At 36.1% G+C, this 16,009-nt stretch overlaps 1 protein-coding gene across 1 annotated transcript in view; it reads right to left on the bottom strand.

The window, feature by feature from the left end:
* Positions 1-933: 933 nt before the first annotated feature.
* LOC136839023 (lysozyme C-like) overlaps positions 934-16,009 on the bottom strand; it is a 34,366-nt gene continuing 19,290 nt past the window's right edge. Inside the window, exons 3-5 of the mRNA XM_067104694.1 lie at positions 4,136-4,291; positions 1,819-1,918; positions 934-1,538 (exon numbers count right to left, since the gene is read on the bottom strand). Coding sequence (XP_066960795.1) covers positions 1,253-1,538; positions 1,819-1,918; positions 4,136-4,291 — 542 coding nt within the window. The 3' untranslated portion in view covers positions 934-1,252. The remainder of the gene's footprint in view (positions 1,539-1,818; positions 1,919-4,135; positions 4,292-16,009) is intronic.

Below are 16,009 nucleotides of genomic sequence, written 5' to 3'. Positions count from 1 at the left end.
ACTCTTTAGATATTTTCATAACAACGTTCCTACTAATTGTGTAGAGGTGGGAAATTAGCACGTTTAAGTGATTGTTTATCTGAATTTATTGGTTACGCATCTCCATATTGCATTTTTTTACTTGCTGATGGCTCACTGCAATAGTAACAATCTCAAATCTTATTGAAAAACGAGGCATTTGTAATAACGATGTCAATTAATCAAAACTGATAGTTAGTTTAATATCTATTTTTAACATTACCTTTTTATGGCGTGCAGCTCTAAGTCGTGTTTATGATGCTGTTTTGTTAAAGTGCAGTCTAGGCTGATGCCATGAGGAGAGGCTGTTCAGCAAACTTACTAGTGGTTAAACAGGTAAAAAAATGACCTCACATATATTTGAAAAGGGCGATAATGGGACCCCGGACCTATTTCACCTCTTGCCACATACCTTATTCAGCTTGACTTAGCAGATGAAAAGGTTTGCAATAGATGTGTCTTTCGAAGCTGAGGTGGTGCTCAAGTGCCGATTATCCCAGTAATCTTGAAGGTGCCGAAACTAGGGGGTTTGAAAGGTCATCGCAGAGACTACTATTTTCCAACAATATCAAGGCCAAAAGTGATGGATATATTTGGATCCACCAGATGCCACAATTTCCATGTACAGCTGTTTTACATTGGTGACACAAAGATCTGATTTCCATCACATGGAACCCCCACCCCCTTCTTCTCTCTCTCTCTCTCTCTCTCTCTCTCTCTCTCTCTCTCTCTCTCTCTCTCTCTCTCTCTCTCTTATATATTTTCATTTATTCACACGACATTTTACTAATGCCAGTTGCATAGCAGCAACTTATAAAGTACTAGAACACATGCATACAAATACTTATTAGCCGCTATATAGGTAAATAGGGCAATGGAAGATGAAAACAGAAGAAGGAGGTAAAAATGAAAATATTTAATACCACTAAACTATATTTGACGACCAACATTGAATTATGATTATGCTCTGAAGTACAAAAGCTGTGCCGTAATGATATTATTTCCAAAGACATCAGAACGTCCTGAACTTTATGCATTACCATATCATCTATTTCATACTCCAAAACAGTATTGGCACTTTGAATTAAATAGTCGATAAAATATATTTTAACATTAGGCCTAGTCCTCTCAGCCCAATGTTGGCATCTCAAAATATATAATAAATAATTACCACTGCATAGCATAGGAAAAAGGAACTTCTTTTGTGTGCGGGGGATTTCCACTTTGAACATTTTCACTGATATCTTTGTTGGTATATGTAACCGTAGGGGTTGATTAAGTGCTGGAAGTAGGGGAACTTCTGGAACATGATGGGAACGCGAACAAGATTGATTATAGGCGAGTCTCCGTTGTCTGTAGCACCGGAGGCGTCCTCGTTTTCTGTAACGGGTTCTGGTTCTTGGGTGGTGGACTCTTCTTCGTCTTTGGTGTTGATGATGTTGGATTCGATTGGATCAGACCAACATTCTGCCATGTATTCATCCAGATTTCTGTTTTCACATCTGTTGACGTAAGCAACCCTGTGGGATCGTAGAAGAAGTTATTAATTTAATACTAAATAAATGTCAACAAAAGACACGAAGGACAATTTACGAAAAATAACCGAAGAATATTATCTTCCTTTCTTGACAATAACAAAGGAGTTTGCTTAATTCCACAAGAGTGGCTAAACAAATCAGATTTTGTGGGCATTACCGAAACTAATAAGCTGCAGAACTTACATCTTAATATTACAGAAGATTAATAAATAGATAAATAAAATAGCCAAACGAGAAAGTAAACAAGCCTCTCTGTACTCACCATGCAGTTAAGCCTGTTCCTTTCCCCTTCCAGGCTTCCGTGTCTTTGATAATTTTCTTGATGCAAGCAAGGTCATCTGTTAAATCGTCGTCCAAGAGATCTGTAGAAATAACAGTAAATACCATGAATGCATACTTAAAAGGTTCGCTATTAGACATTTTTTCAACATGTATATTTAACGAAGAAAGGTGAAGCAGGAACTTTAGGGACAGTGAAAAAGATTAAGACAGAACTGTGCTTAAAAATAGTGAACAGAAAAGGATCAGCTTAGGAATAAATATACAAGAAAGAGTTCTACCAGAAGGTAATTGATTTCTTGAGGAGTAGAGTGAATGTTTTTCTTGCAGTTAGCTGTAATAAATAACCAAAAATAATTTAAGAAGCGTGCTGAAGGAAATAAAGATTGGAGAGTTCAAATGAGTGGAGGGGAAATCAAGGGTTGACTCAGACTAGCAAAGAATCTTTGATAACTCAAGACCGGTCAGAAAAGTCATCATATAGAAGTTAGTTCCTTCCGTGCAACGATGTAGGTTATACAGAAGATTGCCTAGACTATGAGGCTAAAAACTCATTAAAACCGGAATGGATCTTGTTGGCGAATGTGTTCACTGCGAGTTATAGAAAAGCTTGATATATCGTTTACCCGGGTAATATAAAGAGGTCTGTCAGACGCCCGAGAAGGAAAGAACTTTTTTATTTTGTATATATGGACCTTTAGAAGGCTACTGAATGGACAAGGAGAAATACAACGTAGATTGTTGGGAATATAAAATGAGAACGGTAGCTTAGCTTTCGTAATGAAAGGAAAACTATACAGAAACAGATGCGACATTATTCTTGAAGCTTAACGAACTCATTAGGTGAAATGGCAAGGAAAATCTTAGAAAGCTACGAGATATTTTTGCTTGTTTCTTAAAGGGGGAAGAAAAAAAGTAAAATGCGAATTTGAGAAGGAGAGGAGTCATGTTTGGAGATGGTACAATAATAACCGGAAGAGTTAATAAAAACTACAGACTACTGAATGTCTGATACAGTTTGCAAGAACAGCAGGTTGATAAATTCAAGCAATCGTAACATTATTACTCGTACTTTCAGAATGAACAGGAGTAAGAATTAGTATGACCTGTATTTATTAGGGAAAAAATGTAGAAAAACAAAGGTTCAGTGTGAATTTTAAAATCAGTTGTCACAGGAGTGATGGGTCTCACTGAGAAGAGAAACGAGAAAGGTAGAAGAACGCTGCAGGATGCCACAAGGTCAAGACAGGGAATGACTGGCATATATGAAAGGCTTACTGAAACACTTGCGCTTCATAGAAGTCAATTGTGCAAGAGGAGCGTGGAAGTTGTTGAAATGAAGTCCCTGAAGTCAAGAGCTGAATAAAAAAACTATAGAGTATACTAGTGTTAAGAGTTGAACAAGTTCTCAAATATATTCAAACAATGTTTTGACTTTTAAAATGAGTGTTAGACCAGAAAACTTACTGGGAGTCAAATTAGTTTGCGCCCTTAAGAAGTGACATTATGGTAGTATAGTGGAATACTGTTGTTAAACAAAACATTCGACTTACTGATTATAAAGGGTGAACTTTAAGGAGGAAATGAGAGATTGGAGTGAATATTGTTCGGAAATCCTGTTAACTGTACGATTCCATTCAGCGTATCTTTAATCTTAGTTCATCAGAACATGTTCCAAGCTGGTAACTTTAAGATAGTCAGATCAGGCATCTAAGTCGTTACTATTATATGCTACATGAATCAAAATTAGATTCAATTATGCATAACATGTAAAAAATTATTTGACTAAATAACAGAATTTATCCCTTAGTAAATATAAAACCACAGAATTCCTGGTGGGCGAAATTTATTATATCTTTTGCAGGAGGAATACGGTACAATCAGTGGATTTGAGATTCCTTGATATCCTCCCAAACAAATTACTATTGGCTTTCATGTTGTGCTAAGAAATATTTTATATACATTTAAACTATTTGAGTCACCTTAGGTCTTATTAAAACTGGATTCAAATAAAACAACACGCGAAAGAGGATGACTTTGTTTCCCAGAGGAAAACTGTAAACATTTCCCATCGTCATAAAAGGAGACGATATACGCAATGCAATAAACATCCACACACACCCTCTAAAATAGAATGTTATGTAACAGAATCAAAATACGGTCCGAATTCATTATTCTTTCATGTATGGTCACCCAAAAGCAAGTTCTGCGCGAAAAAAAAAACTTAGCTTCCATAATATTATTAACTTGTACGTAAGAAAGTATAAGAGGGAAAAAAGGGTCATTATTTGCCAGCGTACCTGAGCAGGCCATCTTGCATTCATTCTTGCCATAATCGTCTCCGCACCAGTACTTGTTGTTGAGTTGGAAGAGCCCGTAATCCTTGCTGCCGTCCCAGTTGGCCTGGTTGATGGCCTCCGTGTTGAAGGTCGATTCGTACTGAGCGATGCACACCCCTGGTGGAAATGGGCGAACACGCACCAGTTATTATTACTACTGAAGGGCAAGGGCAGCAGGAAATTTTTCAGGGGCTAGGTGGAAATGGCCATGTCATATAAACGTACACGTAATACACACACGCACACACACACACATATATATATGTATATATATATATACATATATGAATTTACGTTACTTATACATGCTTGACCTATAAATATTTACTAAATAATATTAAACCATAAATATCGTTTGATATATATATATATATATATATATATATATATATATATATATATATATAGAGAGAGAGAGAGAGAGAGAGAGAGAGAGAGAGAGAGAGAGAGAGAGAGAGAGAGAGAGGGGGAGGGGAGAGAAGTTATATGGCTAACGAGGAAAGATGAAATAACAGCGTACACTATTTCAATATAGTAAGAATCACTGTCATTCCTGTGAGAGTATATATTATATATATATATATATATATATATATATATATATATATATATATATATATATATATAAATATATATATATATATATATATATATATATATAATCATGAAGCTACAAATGTCGCTTAATATCGAAATCCACGCTACCTCGGTATATCTCCGTTGGGAGTTGTGTGATAAATGAATGGAATCGTGGGGACACGAACCGCGACGAAAGCCTAGCGACTCCAGTCAACTGTAGTCGCTGAATAGGCTTTCGTCGCGGTTCGTGTCCCCACGATTCCAATTCATTTATCACTTATATAAATTCCCTTTGACTGGAGTCGCTGAATAGGCTTTCGTCGCGGGTTCGTGTCCCCACGATTCCAATTCATTTATCACTTATATAAATTCCCCTTCGGCGACAATTCTCCAACGGAGATATACCGAGGTAGCGTGGATTTCGATATTAAGCGACATTTGTAGCTTCATGATTGTATATAAATCACGGTGTGATAAAAAATTTCATATATATATATGCATATGCATAGTATATGTGTGTGTGTATAACTGAATCACGAAAATATGGAACGTGATGAATATATAAATAAAGACAAAATCCACAAAGGAAAGAGAGAAAATGGAGTACTGCAAGGCCTTTCGGCTTCTTGTCCTTTACTTAGCAGACTGAAGAAATATAAAAAGAAGTTTACAAAGAAAGCTCGTATAAATGACAGATGGAGATTACAAAGGAAAAATATGTACCTGGAATCCAACACATTTGAAGAATTGGTAGACCTACCAAAACAGGGTTAAATATTTAAGAGGTTTTGCAAAGGATTAGACCCAACAGCTGAGAAGCAGGGACAGGACAATTAAAAGGTTATACAAGGAACGTGACTGACCACCAAAAAATGTTATCAAAGTACAACTCAGTAATTCTACTTCAGGTAAACAATAAAGATTTTTGCAAGGTGAACATTTTTACAAAAAAAATATTAAACATGAATACATAGATAATATATATAAGGTAACTAATTTGTAATTAAGTCAGTGATTTTACCTTTTAGGTCATTCTTGAACATTTTACTAATACAGGGGTCCAAATGATACATGCCAGGGCTAAGGTTAAAATTACAACTGGAAGTAAGCTGTATTATAGCAGATTCCAAAAGATTTCGTGAAGAGAAATCTTACGATCTGGCAATCACTGAACTTTCAGTACAATTTATCCTTTGAGAATTCCTTTTAGTGTGTTATTACAGGAAAAAATGAGGTTGACATTAAAAGATTTTAACAATGATTTTTTGTTTTCAAAACCACTAAAATAGGGCAAGCTAAGAATTTTCATAAGGGTTTCTTTCTCCATGTTACTTTCACTATAAAACTTTTTGTGGGCTTTATTATAACAAATATCTAGTATATATGTGAAGGATAACATAAATCTGTCCCTATTTTTCTTATGTATTCGATTTCATGATCCAAATACTTCGGACTGGTAATGTGCAATGCTCTTAAAAACATATAAGAAAAAATGGATATTTTAATGTTAAGGTGATGGCCTGAATAAAAATTGGACATAAGTTAAGTCGTTGGTTGGTTTCCTATGAATACTGAATTTGCATTGAAATGGTTCTCTGTGTATTAAAACATCTAAGAAAGGGAGGCAATTCTAAAGTAAACTTAACGGATGGTACCTGTTATTCAAATTAGAGAGTAAATTATTGACATCAATACCAGCAGGCAAAAAAGCTAAAATATCGTCAATATATCTATACTACTTTAAAGGAATATAAATGACATTAGGTAAATATCGTTTTTCAAAGAATTCCATATACAAGTTTGAGAGGAGTGGGGATAAAGGATTGCCCATTCCCATACCAAATATTTGTTGGTAAAATTCACCATTAAATATAAACTTACAATCACAAATGTACTTATAGTGACTGAAATAACATGACTTACAGGTAGAGGTAATTCATGATGGAATAGTTCATTACTAAGATACTCTAAAATAGAATCTATAGGGACTTTAGTAAAAAGAGAACAAACATCAAAACTAACGAATCTATCATTGGGGCAAAAAGTGATTTTGTTTAATTTATCAACTAAATCTAGAGAATTATATATGTGAGAATCGGAGATAGTTCCAAGTAACAGGGACAAGATCTTAGTAATATATTTTGAAAGTTTATATGATATTGAGCCAACAGTACTGATAATAGGCCGCATAGGATTATTTTCTTTGTGCGCTTTTACTAATCCGTACAAGGTAAGGTAACGAGGTAAATTTTTACTGATAACTGACATATTAGTTCTTTTTTATCTTTAAGGATATTATTACTGTGCTATTGAAAAATTTTATGACTTGATCAAGGGGATTTTTTGTTAGATTTTTGTAAGTCGTATCATCATCATCTAGTAGGGCTTGCATACGTGACATGTAGTCAGGTTTATCTAAAATTACAATACTGTTCGACTTATAAGCTTTTGTGATGTGGATTGTATTGTTTTTTTTTAAGATCGGTCAAACTTTTGCTATAGCGAGCAGGGAAATTACTTTCATGCCTAACATTGGCAGCTCCATAAACATGATTTTGAGGAAGATCACAATATTTTCAAATATACATAGGGACGACGCAATCGTTAAAGCAGGGGTCCTATTCGATATATAGAAGGATAAACCATATCCGAGTGCACTCACAACATTTTTACTTATTTGTTTACTTGAATAAGTTTATAATACAATCATTGCTTGCACTATTAGTCCAGCCACTGCTGTCAATATGATTTTTTAGTTTCCTGTCGAGTTTCCTTGTTAGGGCATCTGTAGTCCTACGAAGTTCTCGGTAAATTTCTTGTCGCAGCCAGTCCTTCCAATCAGCCGGGATAGAATGTTTGAATGAAATTCTGGCTTTTTCTAATTCCTTAAATTTTTCTTTCTCTTCTTGCTTTGCGGCCGCTATGCGGCGTTTTAACATCATGGCACTAAATTCATTGAATGGGTGGTGGTCATATCTTCTTTAACTGCGTGGTAGCAGGATTTAAACATTTAACCCTGATTTGGTAGGTCTACTAATTCTTGAATTGTGTTGGATCCCAGGTACATATTTTTTCTTATGTAATCATCGTCTGTCATTTATACGAGCTTTCTTTGTAGACTTATTTTTATATTTCTTCAGACTGCTAAGTAAAGGAAAAGAAGTCGAAAAGGCCTTGCAGTACTCCACTGTTTCTCTTTCCTTTGTGGATTTTGTCTTTATATGTATATATATATATATATATATATATATATATATATATATATATATATATATATATATATATATATATGTATATATATATATATATATATATATATATATATATATATATATATATATATATGTATGTGTATGTATATATATATATATAATATGTGTATATGTGCGTGTCTGTCTGTTTGTCTGTGTTCGCGTTCTCACGTGTACATTCAAGTACTGTTCCAGGAATAACCCATTAATATTGAATTCATTTTATCTTGGTAATTACATATACCAAAAAGGCATTATTTGTGATAAACATAGCTACCCTGACCAAGATTCGAACCTATGCCTTACTAGGTTGATATGGTAGCAACAGTGACATTTCCTCGAGAGCTGAATGAATAATGTCACTGACATTCACATACTACCCAATACTGGTAAGGGTAGATATGCTCAACATTTAAATGTTTGAACGTACCATGGGCAAAAAAGTGATGAAATATATATTTATATATATGCGTGTGTGTGTGGATATATATATATATATATATATATATATATATATATATATATATATATATATATATATCCACACACACACACACATGTGTGTGTGTGTGTGTTTGTATATAAACAGGCCTCAACCGTATCATTAAAATATTCCCTCACATCGGGACCGAACACAGAACTCTGAAGAAAGGTGACGGCGCTACCAACTGACTCTCACAAAAGTCACAAACGAAGGTGTGATCATCCATGTACTTGCTAGCGCCTGGGGATTTACCTTGCATGATGCACACCTTTGCGGAAGAGATGTTTTTAATGGAATCCCAACATAACAGTGACTATGACCTATGAAACTTGTTGGTAGTCCCTTTGTTTAAGCGTGCATATATATATAGTATGTATATTATATATATATTTTTATATATATATATATATATATATATATATATATATATATATATATATATATGTATATGTATATATATGTGTATATATACATATGTATGTATATATATATATATATATATATATATATATATATATATATATATATATATATATATATATATATATATATATACTCGTATATATCATGGAACGAAACGTTTGTACGTGAACAAAAAGGAAAACGAGAAAATCGGTAGAAATAGTATTTTAAACAAATGCCCAGAAAGGGGATTTTTAATGCTTACTCAAAGGAGGCATTCAACCCCTAGACTGAGATAACACAGCAACCACAAACAGCAGCCTGGATATTTCAGTCATAAAAAAAAGGTATAAATATCCTGCATAAGAAATCAGGTATCAGTTTCACAGCAGTAATGCGAGGGCTAAATACATTTAATGGTAGTAATATTCATTTGTATTAGGTTGTGAATCATATACCAGTATAGCAAGTTGTAGGTAATGTATCCAATTATACGGTACACATACACACACACACACACATATATATATAGAATATTTCATTATATATCGTTATGAAAAAATATCCACACGAATCAAAAGTGCCGAAACTGAAGATGTATGCAAATTTCTCTTTCATGCCTGGCGATACTTTCAGGAGAAAATGCGCATCCATTATTCAAAAGAGTTTTCCTGCTTTGAATCTGAAAATTATCCCAAAAATTCCTTAACAATAAGGTCTCTGTTTAGAGTCAAAGACCGACTCAGTCCTCTGCTTTCGTCCAGCGTCGTATACAAGTACACTTGCCCGAGATGTGATCACAGGATATACGTGGGGTGCACGAGGAGTCTGCTGAAGGTCCTCATAGATTCCCACAGGGGCATAAGCCATAGAACAGGTAGCAGGTTATCTAATCCTGAACAATCGGGTATACGTAACCATTCAAAATTATGTAAAACTTATATTGACAGCAAGGATTTTTCCATCTTAGGCCAAATGCAAAACAACAACGACTTAACCATCCTAGAATCCACAATTATCAAAAAGACTGTACCGTCGTTAAATACTCAGTCGTCTTCTGTAAAATTGTTTATAGCCTAGTTTGGGCAACTGGTTTTTCTCACCTTGTTTTTATTTATTTATGTTAGTCTTACTCTTACTTTCATATTGGTAGGTTGTTTTAAGATTTTAGGGTAAGCACATATATAGCTATATAATATATATATATATATATATATATATATATATATATATATATATATATATATATATGTACATGTGTGTGTATGTGTGTGAGTTTTTGTTATGTGTATATATATATATATATATATATTGCAGGGCCAGAAGAAACTGGTCAACGAAGTGGAGCCAGTACACCTTGTAAGGCAAATGAGAAGCCAGCCAAGTTTGCCACAACAACAGAGGGAGGGAAGTCAGGATGGATTGAGAAATTAAATTATAAAATAACCTTAAGGATAAAATCTGGTAAAGAAAAAGATGCTTTCCTGTCAATCCACCAAGCATTTGCTTTCATATCAGCCTGTCCCACACACTTTCGAAAAACGGGAAAGTGAACAAAAAAGAGGAAATATGCCTATTTGTGCCCTCAAGCAAGGGAACTCAAACCCAAGACCGTGGAGGGCCATGGCACAATGGCTAGGGCACAGTCTAAGGTCGGATAACAAGGTTTCCATTCAGAGTATTCTTCCCTAGAAAGTTTGTCCACCGTGGCTAAAGGTTCCCTTCCACCCAATGGTTTGATTTCGGAGTGTCCTTCTCCCAGAAGCATGGCTTCTAAAGTTTAAAGTTCCTCTACCCTAACCCTAATCCGTGTAGGCAGGGACGTCGCACCCTGAAGAATGTTGCTAAGGAAAAATCACATTAACCCTCGAAACAATACATAGATATTTAGATATATATATATATATATATATATATATATATATATATATATATATATATATATATATATATATATATATATTGCTAAAGAGGCTTCCAGGAAAAGGAATATGTATATCATATCATATTTTATTATTGCAGACGGCATTTAGCAGTGACACATTGTATCATCAAAAGAAGAGTGTCTTTTTAGCTCAGTTTAGACTTGATGATGTAATGTGACATTGCTAAATAATAAACTGTGATATGATATACGTATGCCTTTTCCTAAATGCCCCCCTTGATTACAACTAAGAAGCTTGCAGCTATATGACCTTTTTACACACACATATATACACTCACACACAAACACACACATGTATGTGTGTGTGTGTGTTTGTGTATGTATGAATGAATAAGAATGAATACGAGCGTTTATATAAGATAAAATGCCATTACTTTATTAATTCCATTTTGTATGCATAAATATGAGGCCCTTAACGATTTTATTCAGTGTTTTATAAGCAGATTTAATGAGAGACACCAATAATTAAGTAATTTTAGGTCTGGTCAATATTTTTAGAGTCTAGATTCCGAGTCCATTTCTAGAAGCATGTACAAGAGACAAATTCTTTTCCTCTGAAATCTTATTTCGCCTGAACTGAAGACTTCAACAGTTTTCTCGAAACATATTTTGGAAATTTGTCTTCTTCTCCCTTTCCTATTCCAGTTTCCGTTAGATTCACATACAAATAAAATGATATGCTTTGAAGAAGTAGAAGGAAAGGTAATCATGTTTCCAGTATTGAAAAGCGTTTGTGCGCAATTGTTGGCCATGAATCTTTTTGGATCAGAGTTATTGCTTATAAAGGAGTTCAAAACTTTGGACATGATGCTGTTAAAAATGTTTTTGGAGGACTAACTAGCCATCTGCATGGAAAGGGGAATACGATTAAGTCTGCTCTCAGTAACTGGAACAGCCAGATAGAAACTGATGACACCATTCGGAAGGAAGAATTTCATATTCGAGAGAATGAGGATTTAGAGAAGGAGTTAAGGAAAGCGCATTCCTGTGTAGGAGAGCTCCGAAAAGCTCTTGTTGATGCCCAGGAAATGATAAGGAAAATTCAAAGCAAAAATAAGGACCTTTCCTCGAACAACAAATGCCTAAAGAAGAAAAATGAAGAATGGGAGGATGCCATGATTAAGAAAGAAAAGGATATCGAAGAACTGAAGGACTTCCTCGCTCGCCAAGATACAGAACTTGAAAAGAACAAAGGAAAAATACTCGAATTGAAAGATGAAAAAATGTGAGTGAGGTCTACATCGCCTATCTCGAGGAAAAGGTGAAGTCCCATGAAGCGGAGAGAAAGAAGATAAGGAAAGAGCTCACACCAAGAAGTTCATGTTCCTCGAGCAAGAAATGGCGCTCTTGACAAGAATCTTGGAAAAGAAGTGCATAGGGACAACTCAAGTTTCTAGTCGAAGGTCCAGAATTCGGACTGTCTAACTCAATCACTCCAATGGGACTTGGCTGAGAATGAACCGCAAATTGTCTCGTCGAAGAAAACTCTCAGCTACGAAAGAAGGAAAATTTGGTTCATTCGAGAAGAGGCCCAAGAGATGAAGAACTGCCCTGAAGAATTGGGAGGTGGAAGAAACAAAGCACGAGAAACAACCCCCCCAACTTAAGCAGGACTGTGGAGGATTCTGACTGGCCTCCGGTTGACTCTGCTGCGTGTTGCTCCAGAGGCGCTGCCATCTTCTGGGTCTTTTTGACAGGATCTGCTAGAGGATGGGTGTTGCCCACAGGAGTACACCTACACCCATTCTCTAGCCAGCCCCTTCGAATGGGCCCAGAAGACCACAACGCCCCGGAACACGATGCAACAGCATCAACAAACGGCCGGTCAAAATCCATCATGGGACTGGTGAGCTTTGGGGGCTTTTGGGCCTCACCCTTGAAGTTCTTGGTCCTCTCCAGGCCTGCTTCCCCAGCCTGGCAGGATACCTGCCTTCCTCCGAGGAAGCAGCTTCTGGGTTGGACCCTTCCCTTCAATGCTGCCCTCAAGAGACTGGTGAGCCTTGGGGGCTTTTGGGCCTCATCAATGAAGTTCTTGGGCCCTCTCCAGGCCTGCTTCCCCAGCCTGGCAGGATACCTGCCTTCCTCCAAGGAAGCAGCCTCTGGGTTGGACCCTTCCCTTCAATGCTGCCCTCAAGAGACTGGCTAGCCTTGAGGGCTTTTGGGCTTCATCAATGAAGTTCTTGGGCCCTCTCCAGACCTGCTTCCCCAGCCTGGCAGGATACCTGCCTTCCTCCAAGGAAGCAGCCTCTGGGTCGGACCCTTCCCTTCACAGCTGCCCTCAAAAGACTGGCAAGCCTTGAGGGCTTTTGGGGCCCATCTTGAGGGGCTTGGGTCCTCTCCAGGCCCGCTTCCCCAGCCTGGCAGGATACCTGCCTTCCTCCGAGGAAGCAGCCTCTGGGTCGGACCGCTCCCTTCACTATACTCTTTGCTTTCTCTTACCCATCTTTTCAGATATGACACTTGCTGTCTCTGAAGGCTTCCAGACAACTTGAAGTATCTCAGAGATTTGTCCTGGAGACTTTGGAGTTCGGTGCATGACGAAATGGCATTTCTCTCGTTCTTCCAGGAGCTGAAGACTGAAGGATTCCAAAATGCCTTCAAGGAAAATCCCAAAGGTTTTAGATCATTTTAACATCACGTTAACCATTACTTAGAGTTCTTTTTCTAACACATAAGTAGTTTCTTTACTTTAATGAGTCATCTTCTATAATCTCATGGGATTCCATCTTACTGATATATATAGTTATTTCCTGACAACCAGAGAAGACTTCTGGGTATTCTTGAAGATGTCTTCATGACTCCAGGATCTTTGAAGCAGTGTTCGGTTCCTGAAGCATTCCTGGAGAATTCAACTGGCGTTGCCAAAGGCTTCAGTGCCTAGAGATCGTCTTTAAGCCTTCAGAAGCCCCAGAAGCTTCTGGAATTCATCTCCAAGAATGCAGGCTTATTCATCTCCAAAAACATAGGCATCCCCCAAAGAAATATTCGAAGCCTTTCTTCTCTGATCTCTTCTCCATAAAACTCTGTTCTTTAGTATTGTGCAACAAATCCAAAGGCCACAGAGCCTGGAGATTGTCTTGAAGCCTGTGGAGGCCCCAGAAGCCTCCGGAATTTCTAGAAACCTTTGGAATTCCCAGATTCCCTACTGACACCCTGGAGATGACAAGAATGATCCAGACAAGATCCACTTGGAACATAGAGAGTATGTACTTGGAGTTGTGGTCTCTATACCTGCTGTATGTAGTTCGGTTGTCTTCCACCAGGGCAGCGCTGCAAAGCCTTGTGGCCATCTTTAAAGGTCTGGTAACCCGCAAATTGAATAGGGGCTTAGTGTGAGTGTGGATTTTTTTTATCATTAATATTTAGTGAGTGTTTAGGGTTTAGTGAATGTTTTGTGAATATTTGTGAATATTTATTGTGTAAGTATTCAGTGAATATTTAGTGAGCATTTAGGGTTTAGTGAAAGTTTTGTGAATGTTAGTGAATGTTTATTGTGTAAGTATTCAGTGAATGTTTAGTGAGTGTTTAGGGTTTAGTGAATGTTTTGTGAATGTTAGTGAATGTTTAGTGAGTGTTTAAGGTTTAGTGAATGTTTAGTGAGTGTTTAAGGTTCAATGAATGTTTAGTGAGTGTTTATGGTTTAGTGAATGTTTTGTGAATGTTAGTGAATGTTTAGTGTGTATTCAGTGAATGTGTAGTGTATAAGTATTCAGTGAATGTTTAGTGAGTGTTTCGTGAATGTGTTGTGATTGTTAGTGTTTTGTGAATGTTTAGTGTGTAAGTATTCAGTGAATGTTTAGTGAATGTTTAGGGTTTAGTGAATGTTTTGTGAATGGCAGTGAATGTTTAGTGTGTAAGTATTCAGTGAATGTTTAGGGTTTAGTGAATGTTTTGTGAATGTTAGTGAATGTTTAGTGTGTAGGTATTCAGTGAATGTTTTGTGAATGTTTAGGGTTTAGTGAATGTTTTGTGAATGTAAGTGAATGTTTATTGCCGAAGAATTCAGTGAATGTTTAGGGTTTAGTGAATGTTTTGTGAAGGTTAGTGAATGGTTAGTGTGTACGTATTCACTGAAAGTTTAGTGAATGTTAAGGGTTTAGTGAATGTTTTGTGAATGTTAGTGAAGGTTTAGTGCATAAGTATTCAGTGAATGTTTAGTGTGTAAGTATTAAATGAATATTTAGTAATATATTCAGTGAATGTTTAATAAGTGCTTAGTAAATGTGTTGTGAATGTTAGTTTTTAGTGAATGTTTAATGTGTAAGTATTCAGTGAATGTTTAGCGAATATTCAGGGTTTAGTAAATGTTTCGTGTGTAAGTGTTTAGTGAAGGTTTAGCGCATATTAGTGTTTAGTGACTGTTTAGTGTGTAAGTATTCAGTGAATGTTTACTGTGTAAGTGTTCAGTGAATGTTTAATGAGTGTTTAGGGTTTAGTGAATGTTTAGTGTGTGTTTAGTGAGTGTTTACGGTTTAGTGAATATTTAGCGAATGTTGGTGTTTAGTGAATGTTTAGCAAATATTCAGTGAATGTTTAGTGGGTGTTTAGGGTTTAGTGAATGTTTTGTGAATGTTAATGTTTCGTGAATGTTTAGTTAGTAATCAGTGAATGTTTAGTGAATGTCTTGTGAAAATTATTGTTTATTGAATGTTTAGTGTGTAAGTGTTTAGTGAGTGTTTAATGAGTAATTAGTAAATGCTCATTGACTGTTGAGTGTTTAATGAATGTTTAGGGATTTAATGGGCATTTAGGGTTTAGTGAACATTTAGTGTTTAATGAGTGTTTAGGGCTTAGTGAGTGTTTAGTGTATAGTGAGTGCTTAGTGAATGTTTAGTGAGTGTTTTGTGTTTAATGATTATTTAGGATTAAGCGAATGTTTGGTGAATGTTTACTGAGTGTGGTACAGTGAGTATTTAGTGACTGTTTAGTGTTTTATGAGTGTTTAGTGAGTGTTTAGTGTATAGTGAGTGCCTAGTGAGTGTTGAGTATTCAGTGAGTGTTTAGTGTTATTGAGTGTTAGTGTACAGTAAATGTGAGTGTTTAGTGAGTGTGAGTGTATAGTAAGTGTGTGTGTTTAGTGAGTGTAAGTGTATTGTGAATGTTAGTGTTTAGTGATTGTACATTACAGTTTAGTTAGTGTTTAGCGACTGTATGCAAAGAATTCTAGTCCTGTA

The sequence above is a fragment of the Macrobrachium rosenbergii genome, chromosome 5, assembly GCF_040412425.1.
Source record: "Macrobrachium rosenbergii isolate ZJJX-2024 chromosome 5, ASM4041242v1, whole genome shotgun sequence".
NCBI lineage: Eukaryota > Metazoa > Arthropoda > Malacostraca > Decapoda > Palaemonidae > Macrobrachium > Macrobrachium rosenbergii.
This window is presented reverse-complemented; position numbering and strand designations above follow the sequence as displayed.